The 15,832-nt window shown below is 53.6% G+C and overlaps 1 protein-coding gene across 3 annotated transcripts; it reads right to left on the bottom strand.

Moving 5' to 3' along the window:
- Window positions 1-101: 101 nt before the first annotated feature.
- Window positions 102-15,124, bottom strand: EPHB6 (EPH receptor B6). 3 transcript variants are annotated; one of them, XM_044770308.2, is made up of 18 exons: window positions 14,858-15,124; window positions 7,791-7,856; window positions 7,305-7,503; window positions 6,957-7,021; window positions 5,946-6,699; window positions 5,043-5,198; window positions 4,357-4,710; window positions 4,091-4,215; window positions 3,744-3,906; window positions 3,367-3,481; window positions 3,059-3,111; window positions 2,746-2,865; window positions 2,345-2,592; window positions 1,929-2,102; window positions 1,277-1,426; window positions 817-1,010; window positions 538-693; window positions 102-429 (listed from the first exon to the last, which is right to left on the bottom strand). In XM_044770308.2, the coding sequence occupies exons 3-18, from the start codon at window positions 7,402-7,404 to the stop codon at window positions 321-323; spliced, it is 3,036 nt and encodes a 1,011-aa protein (XP_044626243.2). In that variant the 5' UTR covers window positions 7,405-7,503; window positions 7,791-7,856; window positions 14,858-15,124; the 3' UTR covers window positions 102-320. The 3 variants fall into 3 exon arrangements, with proteins under 3 accessions (XP_044626243.2, XP_044626288.2, XP_070371094.1); XM_044770353.2 differs by having other exon boundaries at window positions 3,744-3,813; window positions 14,858-14,996; XM_070514993.1 differs by lacking the exon at window positions 6,957-7,021 and having other exon boundaries at window positions 14,858-14,996.
- Window positions 15,125-15,832: the final 708 nt, after the last annotated feature.

Raw genomic sequence — 15,832 nt, 5'->3', positions numbered from 1 at the left:
CGTGCATTCTGTTCAGCGGCGTGGCCATCCCGGCCCTGCCCTCTGCTTCTGCTCAAAGCCTCCCTAGCCCCTCCTTGCAGACTGAGGCCTCACCACACCTCCAACTTGCAAAATCCCTTCTTTCCCTTTAATGTGGGGAGGGCGGTGGAGGGGTAGAGAATTGGGGAATGAAGCATCCACAGGAAGGTCGGGTTTAGTGTGCTGGGCGCCTCTCATGGAGGCCAAGATGGAGACTGGCTTGCGTCTCCCATATCCCTCCTTGGACCTGTGTCCAGGGCTGGGTCGTAGGCAGTGTCAGTTCATAGCTTCCTGCCTGGGCCTCAGACCTCCACTGAGCCCGGCTGCCTCAGGTGCTGCTGGAGGAGCTGGATGTTGTGCAGCAGTTTCTTCTGGTGGCCGGCCAGGGTGATGCCCAGGGCAGGCAGGTCTCTGGTGGGGAAGGAGCGGATCAAGTCTGGGCCAGCTTCTCCAAGATCCCAGGCATGACCCCTGGCCTAGGGCCCAGAGGCTCCCCCCACCCCACCTCTCCCTGCTTACTCCAGGCTGAGCTGAGCCACATCACTGAAGGTGCAGAGGCCAAACTTGGAGAAGTTGTCCTGATAGCACTCCAGTCCAATGGCCGAAAGCCAGGCCTGGGGTGAGTCCAGAGAAGGAAAGTCCAGGGCCACAGGGTTCAGGAGGGCCTGGGAAGGTCTAAGGGGGGAGGGGCAAGCAGGTCAAAGTCCCCTCTTCATCCTAGCCCCCTCTCCTCAGTTTTCTTTTTGGTTTGCATCTACCCTCCCTGGCTTTCCCAGGCTGCAGCGCCAAGCTCCAGACCTGTCCCCGGGGCCCCCGCCAGCCTGCAGAGTGTCTGGCTTGCGGATCATCTTGTCAAATGCAGACACCAGCTGGTCAAAGTGAGGTCGCTGGGTACGGTCCTTCTGCCAAGTGTCCAGCATAAGCAGATGTAGTGCAGGAGGACAGCCTGGAGGTGGCGGCAGCCGGAACTCCTGCTCTATTGCATTTAGCACCTGGGGGTTACAGGCAGCCTATGGTTGGGGGAAGCTATTGCAGGTGGAAGGCAGTGTATTGTTAGGGGTGAGGTGGTGGGCTGGGAGCAGGAGGAGCATGAGGCTGGTGTGGGGAAAGAACTTAAAAATATGGAAAACAAGTGCCATGAGATCTCAGAATGTGAGGGGATTAGAGAATAGAGGTCTTAGAATGTGTGAATCTGTGAGGTTTGGAGTGTTGGAGGGATTGGGGTGGGGAATCAGCAACGTCTAGGTCAAGAGCTCACCTCCTGGTCACTCATGTCCCAGTAGGGCCGTTCTCCATAACTCATCACTTCCCACATCACTATCCCGAAGCTCCAGACATCGCTGGATGTTGTGTATTTTCCGTGTGCAATGACCTCTGGGGCTGCCCAGCGAAGCATCCCATTTGGGCCCTGAAGGGTTGGTTAAAAGTAACAACAATAATCAAAACAGGAGTCAAGTTTATTGAGCAACTACTACATGTGTGGATGTGTGTTAAGGGTTTTCTATCAATATTTTATTTAATCCTCACAAGAATGCTGTAGGGTGGATGATATTATCTCCATTTTACAGATGCAGAGGGTGAGGCACAGAGAAATATGAACTTGTGCAAAGTCACAGAGCTTAGGGTGGAGTGCTCAGGATTTGTACCCGGCTGCTCTGACTCTAGAGTCTGTGTGCATCCGGGAAAGGGCAGGAGGTGCTTCTAGGTTTTCGCAGGTCTCCTGCCTTCCCCAGTGGTCTTGGTCCCTGAAAACCCTCCATGCCCTCCTTGCCCAGGCTTCTATCCTGGATGGAGCACAGGTGAGTGCCATCCCTTCAGACACTATGATGCCACTGAGGGACCCACCCCACGTTCCAGCTCATCCTCCAGCACCCGCTGAGGATGCAGAAGCCCCAAGGTTGTGCTCTCACCTGAAGACTGTGGCCAAGACCAGCCACTTTGCACACCAGGTGGCTATTCACCAGTACACTGTGGGCAGAGAGGGTGCGGTGGACGAAGGCGAAGCTGGACAGGTACTGCATGGCGGCGGCCACCCCTCGCTGCATGGCCACCAGCTGCAGGCTGCTGAACTGGCCCTCCCGCTGCTGAAGGGCAGAGGGCAGAGGTCAGCACCTGGGTGGGGAACCTCAACACAGCACAGCAGACATCACAGGAGAGGGCGAGGGCATTTGGGAATCAGAAAATGGCCTGGGAATGAAGGATGAAGAGCACCAAGGGAGATGGGACGGGAGGGAGCAAAGATACAGCGTTCAGTCTCTGGGAGAGTTGAGAATTGCAAACTTTCCCAGAGCCAAGGGCCCTCTTCCTTCCCCCAGGCCCAACTGACCCTGAGGAAGCTGTCCAGGGGTCCCAGCTCCATAAGCTCCGTCAGCACCATGAGAGGCCGGCTCTTGGTGACCACGCCCTCCAGCCTCAGGATGTTGGGGTGCTGGAACTGGCCCAGCACTGCGGCCTGGCCTAGAAATGTCATCTGTAGGCTCTCAGTCCCTCCAGCCCATAGGGCCTGGATGGCCACTGCCTGCTCCCGCCGTCCCCGGGGCTGCAGCCGGCCCCGGCGCACTTCTCCAAAGGAGCCTGGAAGCACAGGTATAGGTTGGGAGGGTGGTCAAGGAAGAACCATGGGCTCATGGCTTCCTGATATGTTTAGAAGGGATCCTGCATGGAGGCCCATGGTGGTGGGTGGGACAAGGGAGTCCATCCCATGCCCTCCCTCTGCCCCTGCAGTACCTGCCCCAATGACCTCCTCGATCTTGACATACGCAGGGTCCACCTCCCGGGCAAATTCTCGGACAGCCTGGCAGGGGTCCTCATATGTGGAGGGGTCAATGTAGTACTTTACCCCAAGGCCTATAGGCATATGGAGTTTGTTGTGAGGGTGGTGCAAGGCCTGACTGCCCACACACCCCAGGCAGGCCCTCCCACTTCCAAAAAAGGTGCCAAGGGGCACCCCTCAACCTCGGGGGAACGCAGCCATGGCTGGTGTGCTCCCGGCCAGAGCCCCCAGCTCTTCGTCTGTGCATCCCTCAATCGACCCCCTCACCTGGGCTGCTGTACTGCTGCAGTTGCTCTGTGTAGCCTGTCCCACGCCGCTTCCTGAGGGACAAATCAGAGTTCTGGAGTGACACTCACTCCCATTTCCTCCCTCTTCTAGCCTCACTCAGGCTGCTGATCAACCAGGGATCTATGGAGTGAGGGATGCCTGGTCCCCGCTTCCCACCTCCACATGGGCCCAGAGAGGGGGCCTGGATGGTGGGAGAGGGTGTCGGTGGGGGTTTCTGCAGTGGGCTTTGGGGCTGTTAGGACCTGGGGTTGCGCTGCAAAATGAGTGGTGTGGCAGGAGAGGCTCACCTCTGGAAGACAATAGCCAGCACGGTGATGGCTGCCAGCAAGAGGAAGGCCAAGGCCCCCAGGATGGACCCAATTACCAAGGAGAGTCTCTCTGGAAGCTGGGCAGACAGCTCACCTGAGGAACCAGTCACCCAGGATCACAGATGGGCAAGGCTGCACAAGAGCATGCACCCATATACACCCCCACCCACATACCCCTCACGCACCCACATACCCCCCATGTACCTCCCCACACACCCACGCAAAGACCTGAAGGTCAGCTGCTCAGCCACGAACACTCTCCTCACAGCCTCTGGTCTGGAGGGTGGTAGGCGATGGCCCCTGGGCCTCTTCTCACTACCCTCAGTGCCTCCTTCCCCATCCAGGCTTCCTCTCACCTTGAGGCAGTGTCTGGAAATAGACCTTGCCCCCGTAGGGGCCGTGGCCTGCAGCAGTCCGCGCCCGCACCTGGAAGCCATAGATGTGGCCGGGGCTCAGCTGTGTCACAGTGGCCATGTTGGTCTCGCTGGTCAGGGTGAAGGAGTGGGATTCATCTTCTGCCTGGGGGTGACAGCCACTCACTCCCTGCCGGCCCCCTCCCCAACCCCCATCCCTGCCTCTCCCACAATCCCTGTACCCCCTGCTACGGGCTCCTTGGCACCTTTCCTGCCCTCCCCACCTCTAGCCCCATGGTGGGGCACTGTGAGTTCCCATCAGCCCCGCTGGGCACCCCTTTCCTCCCGACCTGGTCACAGTAGCGGAGCTGATAGTCCAGGATATTCCCATTGGTCTGGTCTGGCTGTGGCCAGGAGACTGTGATGCTGTTGGATGCTCGGCTCACCTGGTGCACAGCAGGGACTGCAGAGGGAACTGGGGGGGGTGGGGGGGGGAGGGGTGGTGGTGAGAAGGGGGGCTTTCCATGGGCTGGGGAGCAGGAGTGGGGGAGGGGGTTCCAAGGAGGCTAGGGAAGGTGTTAGGCAGGTAAGGCCTTAGGTGGAAGGTGAGGCTCACCTGCATGGCTGGTGCTGACATTGATGGCTGCAGCCTGGGGAGGGTCGGGGCTAAGTTCTGACACCCCGTTGACAGCCTGCACCTCCAAGATGTAAGGAACATGTGCCCGGAGACCCCCGACTAACACTCGGCTCTCAGTCAGGCCCCTCTGACGGGGGTCAAAGTGCACCTCATCCCTGCAGCGGCGACAAGCGGCGGTCCCACTGCTCGGCTCCTGGTGGCCTCCACACTCCTTGCATACGACGTTGAAGAGCAGGTCCCCTCGCCCCCCAAGTTCCTGGGGCAGGCGCCAGTGCAACATGAGTGCTGAGCCTTGCACCTCGAACCATAGCTCCCGGGGGGCTGACGGAGGGCCTGTGAAGGCAGCAGGTGCAGCCAGGGAAGGGCCGCGATGGGAGGCAGTTGTGGGGTGGGGAAGATTGAGGAAGGAAGGAGGCAGGGGAGGAGACAGAGAGCATGGGTTGGGGACCAGAAAGCAGAGAAGGTAGGTGGGAGGAGACACAGGCGGTGGGCCAGGTTAGGAGTGAGGGTAGAGAGGGAAGGGTAGGGCAACATGGAGGAAACCAAGAACACAGGAGGAAAAGAAGTCACTCAGATGCAACCAGCCCCCCGTGTTGCCCTCAGGTCCCCCTCTTCTAGCCCCACTCCAGTCCTGTTCCCACCCCTGTGGAAGGTGGGGGACTCACCAGTGCAGGGGGCCTCTGGGGGGTCAGAACTGGCCCTGTAGAAGCCCGAGAGGCAGGGGCAAACAGGGGCTGCAGGGTCGGGGGCATGGCTGCGGGCAGGGCACGGTGAGCAGGCAGCATTCCCAGCCAAGGCCTTGTAGGAGCCCCCGGGGCAGGCTGAGGAGTAGAGGAGGGTGTAGGCGTCAGGCTCACTGTCTACCCTCTCCTGAGCCCCACACAGCTGCACAGAGGCGGCTTCCCAGCCTTCCATTCCATTCCCCAGGGTCGCTTCCTCCTTTCCTCCTGAGATCTAACCCCAACCCCTCTCTCCCCTCTTTCCCTCCCTCTCACAGAGATTACTTCTGCCATTTCGCTAGGTGGAATTGCATTTCCATTGATGGAAAAAATGAGATGGGTGGGGGCTATGGGCAGGCCAAGCACTAGATGTAGGTGTCTGACTTGATTGCATAATCCCTCTGCTGAGGCCTCCTGCATCCTCCACCTAGCAGCAGAATCATTCTCCTTAGCCGGCATCCACTGCCTTCTCCCACCTGCATCCTAGTCACCCAGCCCTGGGATGATTCCTCCCTAATTAGATGGCAAAAGTGGACAAAGGACCCCATCCCATGATAACCCAGGAGTTTAACTCCTCTTGATCCCCATCACTTCTCAGGCCTGCAGCCCTAGGATCCTCAGGAATGGCTGCAGAAGTCTCCAGAAGGTTCTGGAAATTTCCGATGAGCAAATGAAAGCAAGTCTGTGTGTTTTAGGAAATAGATCTGGAGAAAACAGGAGTCCTTTCCTAAAATAGCTTATTCCTGAACTTTTGAGGACAAAACGTAGTTTGGAGTGTCTAGGAGAGGAACCTGAAGATTGGAGGCATATGGCGGCATCTGGGGCAAGTGTAAGGCAGCAGGGTCTCACCTTGGCAGGCTTTGTCTCCACGCATGGGCTGGTGCCCCGGCTGGCAGCGGCAGCCCCCAACAGCTACCATCCACTTGCCCTCCCCGTTGCAGTGCAGCCTGGGGGTGCTGACCCCTGCCTGGCCACCCCCTCCATCCTCCTCTGGCTCTGCATGAGCCACACAAGTGCCCACGGCTGCCACCAGGGAAGCCCCCCCGGCCCCACTGGCCTGCGTCTCAGGAAAAGAGGCGAAGGCACGGAGCACGGAGGGGCAGGCGTAGGAGAAGAGTTTGACCGCCACGAGGGCCAGGCAGGCCCCGGTGTCCTGGAAGGCCACGTAGAAGCCGCGCTGGGTGAGGGGGCCGAAGCTCCGCTCTTTGACGTTCAATTGCAGCCCAGCCCGCTGCCCGGAGCCACGAGGCCCCACAGTCCACGCGGAGGAGGCAGGGAAGCTCTCATCTGCTGCAATTGTGTCCACCTTGGTCCAGCGTTTGTGGTGCCAGGTGGCAATGCCATCGGAGCTATCGGGCTCCTCGGCCTGGCGGTAGTAGAGCGTGAAGGTCTCCCGGCAGGTGCCTCCGGCCACGCCCAGGCTGGAGCAGGCCCGCACAGAGAAGTGGAGTCGGATGTGTGCCCTCTGGGCCCCTCGACGCTCCACAAAGTGGGTTTGCAGCCAGTTGTCCTGCCCGGTGCCTGGACGGGCCCCTGCCACGTGGCATGCCTCGAAGGTCCGAGTCAGGCGTCGCTGGTCGTCCAGAACGCTCACTTCATCCCACTGCAGGGAGGGGGGGCGAGGACAGTGTTAGCTGCTCAGAGATTGGATGGTGCACGGCGGTGGTGGGCATAGCTGAGACTTAAAATTAACGACATACAAAGCAGGGTGAGGCTATCCCAAGCCCTGTTCCTCCAGAGGGAAGAGGGAAGGAGTCTTAGCCCATCAATCTCTACCCAGGGTTTCCTTCCTGAATTCTGCACTCTAGCAAGCAGGGAGGAGGAGGGGTGATGGGTTCAGAATGAAAGAGTGACACTCACTCCACCTGGCGGGTAGGTGAGCCAGCCAATCTCAGATGTCTCTCCAGTGGTGTCCAGCAATACCTCTGCCCAGAGATAAGAAGGGGCACGCAGTGGCCAAGCCTCTAGCCAGCACTGCTAACCCCCTCCCCATTCCTATGAGGAAAAAGGGATTTCCCTCCCTGGTCCATTTAATTAACCAGCAGGAGTACAGCTGTCTGTCAGGAGACTTTCTCTGAAACTCTCCCCATTCTCTTCTCCCATTTGATATCTTCACTCTTTTCTGCCTTTTCTGAATCTTTCCCATTTCCCACCTGAGCTGGGTCTCTACTGGCAATTGGGGGTTCTCTGGTCTCCCCTTCCTCTTACCTTCCAGCGCCAGAACTGAGGACACCAGGACCAGGCTGCACAGGCTGCACACCATGCCCACCACTCCGCTTCCTGACCAGGCAGCCCCCTCAGCAGCCATGGGACATCTTCAGGGCTCTCACCATTGCCCAGGCCACCACCCTGCTCCCAGGCGGGGCTGCTGCTTTGCAAGACTGGGGTCTGCAGCCAAGCTTGCTTCCTAGGAACAGAAGAGGGAGGTAACTGCATTGCTTCTCGGATGGCCCAGGCTCCAAAACCTGATGCTGTATCTCCTCCTACATTCTCAAACTGCCCCAGCAGCAACCACAGGGTGAGAGCCGGCAGAGCCCTGCCTTTCTCCTGATCTGTGCAAAGTCCACCATCTTGGACGGCCATGTGCAGAGTTGCTCCCTCCCTACTCCCTGTAGGTGACCCCATCTCTGAGCATTCATTTCTCATGGCCCTCCGTCTTATAACTCAGGGTAGTTAGTTCTGGGCCAATCTTACCCTTTTCTTCTGGGAGGAGCTATTCCAGTTCTCTCTCTTCATTTACTCTCTTCTCTTCCTCCTGACCTGTATTGGAAGCCAGAAGTTCTTCTCATTAAAAACAGGGGTTTAAAAGCTACTCCTTCCCTAGGGACACACAGATTCCCCCCCCAACACTTCCTGACCCCCATCAGACTTGGACACTCTAGACATTTCAGAGGCAGTGAAGCGAGAGGGACCACAGAAGGAGAGCTGTGGGGTATGATGGGAGGGAGCGTGTGAGAACAGATGCAGAAAGAACAGAGGCATAAAGATTCTGTCTGATAAATGAGCCAGTATAGAGAAGGGATGGACCTATGTAGGTTGGCATACCTACATTTTGAGAACAAAGATCCTCTCTGCATAACCAGCACATTTTTTCCGTGGCTTACAGAAAAATAAATGTACGTCTTAAATACATGAAAAGATGCTTCAAATCTGCTCATAATGAACAAAAGGCATGTTGAAACAGCAATGACATGCCATTCTGTCCTATGAGATTAGCAATGCACTGGGTTAGAGAAGGTAGAGGAAATAGGCTCTCTTATATTCACTACGCTGAGGAGTTCAAATTGGAATCTCCTCGGCAATGTCTCTTCAGCAGCTTCACTTCTAAGAATTTGTCCTTCAGGTACCGTACACTTGGATCTGTTTCCACAGATGATTGAACAAGAATATTCATTGCAGAATTGTTTGCAAGGGGAAAGACTGTAAACTAGCTGTTCATCCATAGGAAGAGGTTAAACAATTATAGCACAACGTTAAAAAGGAATATGGGCTACTGGTTCTGTGCCGATGTGAAAATACTTTCCAAGTGAAAGTAGTCCAGTGTAGAACAGTAGAAAGGATGCTCCTGATTGGTAACTCGAGAAGGACATACACATACAAATACATATGTATGTAAGGATTTTTATAAAGGATAGACAAACCTGGGGAGAAAGGGAGAGGGCCAGGACAGGGCTAGTACAAGGGAGACTTATGCTCACTGCATTCTCTTTGATTTTTGTATTTTTAAAATCTTGTATATACATTATCTTTTCAATTAAATCATTAATTAAGGTTTCCTTTAAATCTGTACATAATAACTGGTTAGTAAAATGAATCAAAATAGTGTTTATACCTTTAAAATGCTTTCCGGGACTATGGAGTAAGCTACCCTCTTATATAAAACGTTCCCAAGCCCTTATAAACACACACTACAGCTCACACGCACATGGCCTGGAGGCACGGCCGCCTCCACTGTCGCAGGGAAGACAAACGGCTCAGGCCTTCCTTTGCTTGTGGGTCTAGAGATTGGTGGTGACCTATCTCTCTCCTGTGACTGAGTCTCAAAAATCTGTGAGTTGCATGGATAAGAGCAGTAGATTCCATTTATTTCCCTTGAGAAGAAAACAAGAAGCATATTGCTCAAAAGATAGGAAACTGAGAATTAAAAAGAAGCCAGTCGGAGGTTAGAACCTGGTTCCTCCTGGATATTTGTGGCCATGTGATGCACAGTGCTATCCAAAACTACATATTTCACAGTGAAGCTGAAATCGATTAAACTATATTTAACTTTGATGAATATGAAAATCATAATTTGATTCCTACTAATCTAATTTTTTCTGGTAATGCTAGCTATACTGTAAGATGAAGCCTTCAGTGTTATGTCTATGTGGTTATTGTGGAAGGACACTGTTTCTACACCTTTATGGGCTGCTGTGTAGTGGGTATCTGCCAGCTAGCCACTGAAATTTACCCTTCATGCCTCTGGAACCCTATTTGTGAAAGAGAATTCAACATATAGCATATGGAGGCAAGTAAGAAGCATTTCCAAATCATCACGTTGTGTATCTTAAACTTGCACAATGTTATATCTTAATTGTATCTCAATAAAGCTGGGGGAAAAAAAGAAGCATTTCCATTTGGCAAATTATTCCTAACAAACAGAGGTTGTTTGCAAATACTACCTCAAATGCTACTAGAATCATTTGCAGATTGAATAAATGCTTCAAAAAAGTACAGGGAGATTATGAAGTAAAAAGCACGGCCCCGTCACCAATGGCTATTTAAAAAGTATCCTGACATGCCAGCCCCGATGGCCTACTGGTTAAAGTTCACTGCTGTTACCACTTTAGTGGCCTGGGTTTGTTTCCCAGTCGCAGAACCACACCACCCATCTATCAGTTGCCATGTTGTGGTTCTCACATAGAACTAGAAGGACTTACAGCTAGGATATGCAATCATGCACTGAGGCTTTGGGGAGAAAGAAAAAAAAGAAAAAGAGGAAGACTGGCAACAGATGTTAGCTCAGGGCAAATCTTTCCAAAAAAAAAAAAGAATTAAAAAAAATCCTGAAATAATTCATATTGTAGGTACACCCCAAATTCTCAATGGCTTAAAGAGGAGACACACTTGTCACACCAAAGCAGATCAAATTCTGTCCAGGGCTGGAGAATCTTTAGGAATGCTGTTATCAAGATCTAAAATGCCAGCAAAAAATCTTTAAACAATGAAGGCTATTATACCATTTGCCCAGCAGATATTCTTTAAAATAGCTTCTTTCAGTCAGAACATGGATGGATTCTGGAACCTGTACAAAGAAGAAACTATAAGAACTGTGTCTTCCTAAACTTACAGCTAGACAGCTAGTCATGGAGAGGGAAGAATAAATACTTTGGATACATCTCATTGAATTTTTTTGAAAAACAGCGAAACATGAGAAAGAGATGCACTGCAGATAATATCAGCTGTGCAATATGGAACATTCTAGAAGAGGACGAATGGAAAAGCATTTGCTCTGATGACCCACACTACAAGTAACACAGTGGCTTGTAGCTGCAGTGGAGTGTGCATACTCAGCCTTAGCATGCATCTTAGTGACAACATGAAGCTAGCCTCTCTCCAGAAAATCCAGAAAAAACAAAAACAGTTATGACACATGTTAAAGCCACTCAGCCTCTGTCATCAAGAGGAATCAGAAAGAAAAGAATAAAACGGAGACATTGCCTATGGATTGCCACTTCAGTAATTTTTTGAAATTTCACTAACAAAGATATTCACTAACAAGAAATGCTTGAGGACCTTCAAGTACCCAGAAGTGTACTCTTCTTATTTGATGAGGACAGCTTTTAGATTCGAATTCAGAAGATCGAAGGTTATAAACAAGTTTCCTCAGGAAAAAATTGTGGCTGAGTGAGACTAAGAAGTTAGGTCAGTTCTTGCTTATCAAACAAACCAGATCAATCCAACTTTTATTTTTTAATACATGAAGAGAATCTGAGTGTATCTCTATGGCTAGAATAAAAATAAAGAGGGAACTTTATGAAGATATGGAATAAATTGCTGTGAACTAATTCCTACTGCTGCAGATTCTTTTGAAACAAGTTTCAAAGGCAGAAATGTAAGTGACAAGAACACGGCTTTTCCATCCACATGCCTGGAATACGAAACAATCAGGACTTAGAACTTGATTTTCAAAGGTGCTTTCAATGGCTGAGGACTAGGACATCTTTCCACATTTGGTCCAGGGGAGCACTCTGGGAGCAGCCTCCCACTGTCACACGGAGGGGGACAGCAAGGCCAGGCCCCTGCTCTTCTTCCTCGTGGTCTGCTTCAGAATCCTCAAACTTCTCCAGCTCATGAAAGGAACTGGTCAGTGTTTAGAAATCCTCCAACCCACAAAAGAGCAGAAAATTTCTCTCAATCAGGAAAACATTCAAATTTCAGATGTGTATATGGTTTTAAAAATGTAAAACACCAGAAGCAGCAGAAATGTGGATGTGAAATGATAGCTCAGAAAATGAGACTGATTACACAAAGTTTCCTGTAACAAAAATTGCATTCTATGACTTCACATTTTTTTTTCTCAGCTCCTTTTCTGGATATATCACTTTATGTCTTTTTGATACTGTAGTGACACCACATCCACAAGTCTGCTACATTTCTTTGCTTTACAAAAATATAACAGTTTTATAGGCATCGGGACTGTATTTTGTTTTCAGAAACTGGCATAGATTAAAGATTTGTGGAATCTTACCCTCTAAATCATAGCTTATGAGTTCCGTTATGTATAAAAATGAAAGATTTAAAAATAAATTAAATGAGTAAATCTGTAAGAATTTAAAAAATTAACCGTGCTCAAATTAAAGTGTTAAACATGATAATCTTATGAACAAACCAAGCTGACAATATAGCTTTTGTGCCTCAATCCACAAAGTGAATTTTAAAAAATTTAAAAATGTAAGCCAAATAAGCTTGGAGGAAGACAGGCTGGGAGATATATCGGGCATTAAAATTGGTTCCTGTAGGAGGTAGAAGTGGAGGATGGTAGGTGGGGGGAATATTAAGTTTGTCTTACACATTCTTGATTGTTTTTCTTGTTACAATGAGCATATCCTAGTTTATAATTAAAATAAAATCCCATAATTAAAATCTAAACAAAAAATAGGAAAATATTTTCAAAACCTAGACCAGTAGAGCATATGTTTAAATTTTATCCCCCCTTCCCTTTTTCCCTCTAGGTTTCAAAATACCTAGAAATTTTCATGTATAAGAAGACAGCAGAGATAGAGAGGAAGTAGGAGCCAGGAATGAATGAGCAAAATAACCTTTTTCCTTTGATTTTGTTTAAGCTTCTCTCCCCAAGAAGTTCAAATTGTCCCACTGACAATATCGTGCTTCCCTTACATGGTGTCCAGCAAAGGACGGTGACTTCAAAGGGAAAAAGGGACCAGAGGAGGCTGTACATTCAGATCACACGACAAGTGGCATTGCTACAAACTGAGCCCAGACAGGAACATTCATTGAGGCAGAGCAGGCTGCAGGGGCCAGCGGGGCGAGGGAAAGTCTCAAAGGCAGAAGGTCAATGGTTTGATGTCTGGGGTGGTTGTTGAGCTGGTCCTCACACCTGTTAGCCACAGGGTCAGCGTGGGAGGGGTCAGCACCACAGGCTCAGTCCTCTGTCCTGTTCTGCAGCTGTTCAACACCCAGGAAATTCCTGTATAATCCTTGATCAGCTTAATGCTGCAGCCTCCACCCTTTAATCTCCACCTTGGATATGGTTTTAGGACCACTCTCTTCTAGCTCTGGCTGCCCGCCTTGAAAAGGATCCCATTGGCCTTTACAGTGGCTTCCAAAGCAGACAGTGAAGAGGCAGCTGTCCTCCAGTGCTTCTAGCCCCTTCTGCCCTGGCTGGAGAAGCCAATTTGTGGATAACCTAGCAGAGAACAGTCCTGTGTCCCCTGAGGCCTCCAGTCTCCGAGAATGTCCCCCCAGAGCACGCAGATGCAGACAAATGAATATGCCTCCCACTCCCAGGCTGTGGAGCTGGGGGAGGCTTTTAAGATGCAGGCAGTGTCTGGGTCTAGCCAGACAGCCACTTAGAACGAGCTGCTCTGGCTGTGCACTGACCGGGGACATGTGTGGCTCTGGAAAAGGACATAAGGAAGGGCAGTGGGGCGGTCGGTAAATGTGCACGGGATGAGTAAGTGGATGATTGTGGAAGAAAGCCCATGAGTGCCAGGACCAGAGCCTATGAGAGCAAGTGTGAGACTGAGTAAGGGAGTGTGCATGAGGTGAGATAGGTGTGGAGCAGGATGGTGCACGCTGGAGGTATGTGTGTGTGAGAGCATGCAGAGCAGTGCCCATCCAGAGTGGTCCTCATGCTGGTGGCAGACACCCATGAGCCCTTCCCCTCCTCCCTCATCCTGGGTCTGTCTCTACCTCACCCTGAGTCAGGCTGTGAACTGCTCTCTGCCCTAGGAGTTGCTTCTGCAAAAACACCTGGGCTGGGAGAGGGAGGTAACAGGAAGTAGAGAAAGGGAAACCTGAGGCTTCCAGAACCCCTGGAACCCTTCCACCTAGAAGTAGAGCGGTGGGGACAAGGGGCCCAGGGCCCAGCTCAGGAGATGGTGATGAGCTCGGAGCGCAGCTGGGCCAGAGGAGGAAGGGTCCTGCCCTTCTCATGCTCAGCCCATCGCTGCCTGTTGCTCCCCAGCATTCTGGTGACAACAACGGTCATTGCCATCCATCTTCTTGCACCCTGTATGAACCAATAGAATCCAAAGGAGTCCTCCTCCCCAGGCCACTAGGTAGGTACATGGGAGACCCCACCCTAACCTTCCCGGGACAAAAAAGGCCCAGTGCCCTGAAAGAGCCAAGTGGCCCCCCTGAACAGCACCCAGCAATTCTCCATCTCCCAGTGTCTTATTACTTGGACAGCTTCCATGGACTGCCAACAGTCCCACAGCTCCTTTCCCACTGAAGCAGCATGTCCCCTTCCAGAGCCTGAGTCAAGTTCCCCTGGCGGGGAGGGCCCAGGTTAACTGACTGGGAACAGGCCCAGCCGCTTCTCTCCGTGGGCAGTGCCAGGGACATTACAACATCGGCTATGCTGGGTCTATGCCAGGTCCCCCAGGGATGGGAGGAGAGAGAGTGCCAGACAGCCAAGATTGGTGGGTGGGGTTGTGGGACAGGCAGGGCCAAGCACCCAGATGTACAGAGACGACGAGCCGGGGCCGCAGCAAGCAGTAGACTTCGGTTGCAACTCGGAGGTTGTGGCTGGGGAGCACGAGCCAAGCCTTCACTCCACACCAAGGCTTACGTGTGGTGATGGCCGTGGGGGAGCAGGATAGGCTGCAGGGAGCTGGGGGGAGGTGTGGGATCGACCTCTTAGCTCCTCCCAGCTCCACCGGGATTGGAGAGATGCCACTGGGTCAGAGGGGTGGGCAACCTCTTCAGAAGGCTGGTAGCCCAGCCTCTGCGAGGACCCCTGTATTAGGATCCCCTACCTATATCAGTGCCAGACGAGTGCCTCAGCAAACACAGTGGGGGATCGCAGCAGCAAGGGTAACGGGGGTGTCAATGACGGCCAGTCAAGGGGGTGGGGTGGGGGAGCCAGGTGGGCCAGTTCCTCGCCCCTCAGGAACCCCGCTCTCGCCTTGGGGAGGGATACTGAGGATGTGCAAAGGCCCGGTCTGGAGGGCTCCTCTACTTTGGCAAACCTAATCCTTCCGTCCCCAGGCACACCGCCCCCATCCTTCAACACCGCCTGCGACCCCGCGGCTCACCTTCCCGCCGGCCGCAGGCTCCGCAGGTCTCGCCCCCCGAGGCCCCGCGCTCGCCCAGCGCCGCCCGCGTCTCCGTTCGGGTGCGGGGACCCAGCTCCCCGCGGCCCGTCCGCTGGGCGCCGTGCGTCTCCGGCGTTCCGGGGCGGCCGGGGGGCGGTGGCTGGCGGCAGGGGCTGCTCCGGAGGCGGGGCGCCGGGGGATCGCGCGGGGCCCGCGTCGCGCTCGCCGTCGCCGCGCTCGGTCGCGGGGCCAGCCGCCCGCTGCTCTGCTCCGGAGAGGCGGCTGGAGCGAGCGCCGCCCGGCCCGCCCCCTCCGCGTCCCTCCCAGCCCGGCCCGGCCCGCCCCTCTCCGGGCCCCGTGGCCGCCCTCCCTCTCCCCTCTTCCGGGGAGCCGAGCCCGCCCTCCCGGCCTGGGCGGCGATGCGCGGCGCCCGCTCTGCGGCCCCGGCGCGCGGGGGAGAGCGAAGTGGGGGCGCGGGGCTCGCCCTGGGCCCGCCTGTGCGCTGGGCCGGGGGCGGAGGGACGTGGGCAGGGAGGCTGGCACGCGTGAGGGGCCCGGAGGAGGCGGGAATCCGAACGCCAGGAGACTTGTTTAAAACCCCCGGGGCGGGCGCGGGCTCGGGCCCCTGGGAGGGAAGCACACCTGGCGGGCGGGCGGCCGATGCCCAGGGCAGGGCAGGGCAGGGCAGCAGCCGGCCCAAACACCCGCGCCCTCTCGCCGTCCTGCTTTTCTGCTTCAACTCTAGGAACTAAAACAGTGGGTTTTAGTTCCTACTCAGGTTTGAATTAAGGTGGGCGTGAGCTGAGGAAAAGAGAAAAAAGCAAAAGAAGGGGGCGGAGGGAAAGACAAACTGAGAGATCTCGGAGGGTACGGGGGTGGTGGAAGTGGTTAGAAAGCACGGGAGGGGGGCGTCTGGGTATCTGAGTACCTCTGATCTAGCCTTAAACTCCTCTCTGGCTTCGTGACCCTGGATCT

The sequence above is a fragment of the Equus asinus genome, chromosome 1, assembly GCF_041296235.1.
Source record: "Equus asinus isolate D_3611 breed Donkey chromosome 1, EquAss-T2T_v2, whole genome shotgun sequence".
NCBI classification, from domain to species: Eukaryota; Metazoa; Chordata; class Mammalia; order Perissodactyla; family Equidae; genus Equus; species Equus asinus.
Note: the sequence above shows the minus strand (reverse complement) of the source record. Positions and strands in the feature narration are given on the sequence as shown.

Bases quoted from the DNA above. Each gene is read 5' to 3' on its own strand.
- EPHB6 (XM_044770308.2), bottom strand. From the start codon at position 7,404: ATGGCTGCTGAGGGGGCTGCCTGGTCAGGAAGCGGAGTGGTGGGCATG. The intron at 4,216-4,356 runs GTGAGCCTCACC...CACCCCCCCCAG, and splicing joins TGTCAGCACCAGCCATGCAG to TTCCCTCTGCAGTCCCTGCT. The intron at 2,866-3,058 runs GTGAGGGGGTCG...ATATGCCTATAG, and splicing joins GCAGCAGTACAGCAGCCCAG to GCCTTGGGGTAAAGTACTAC.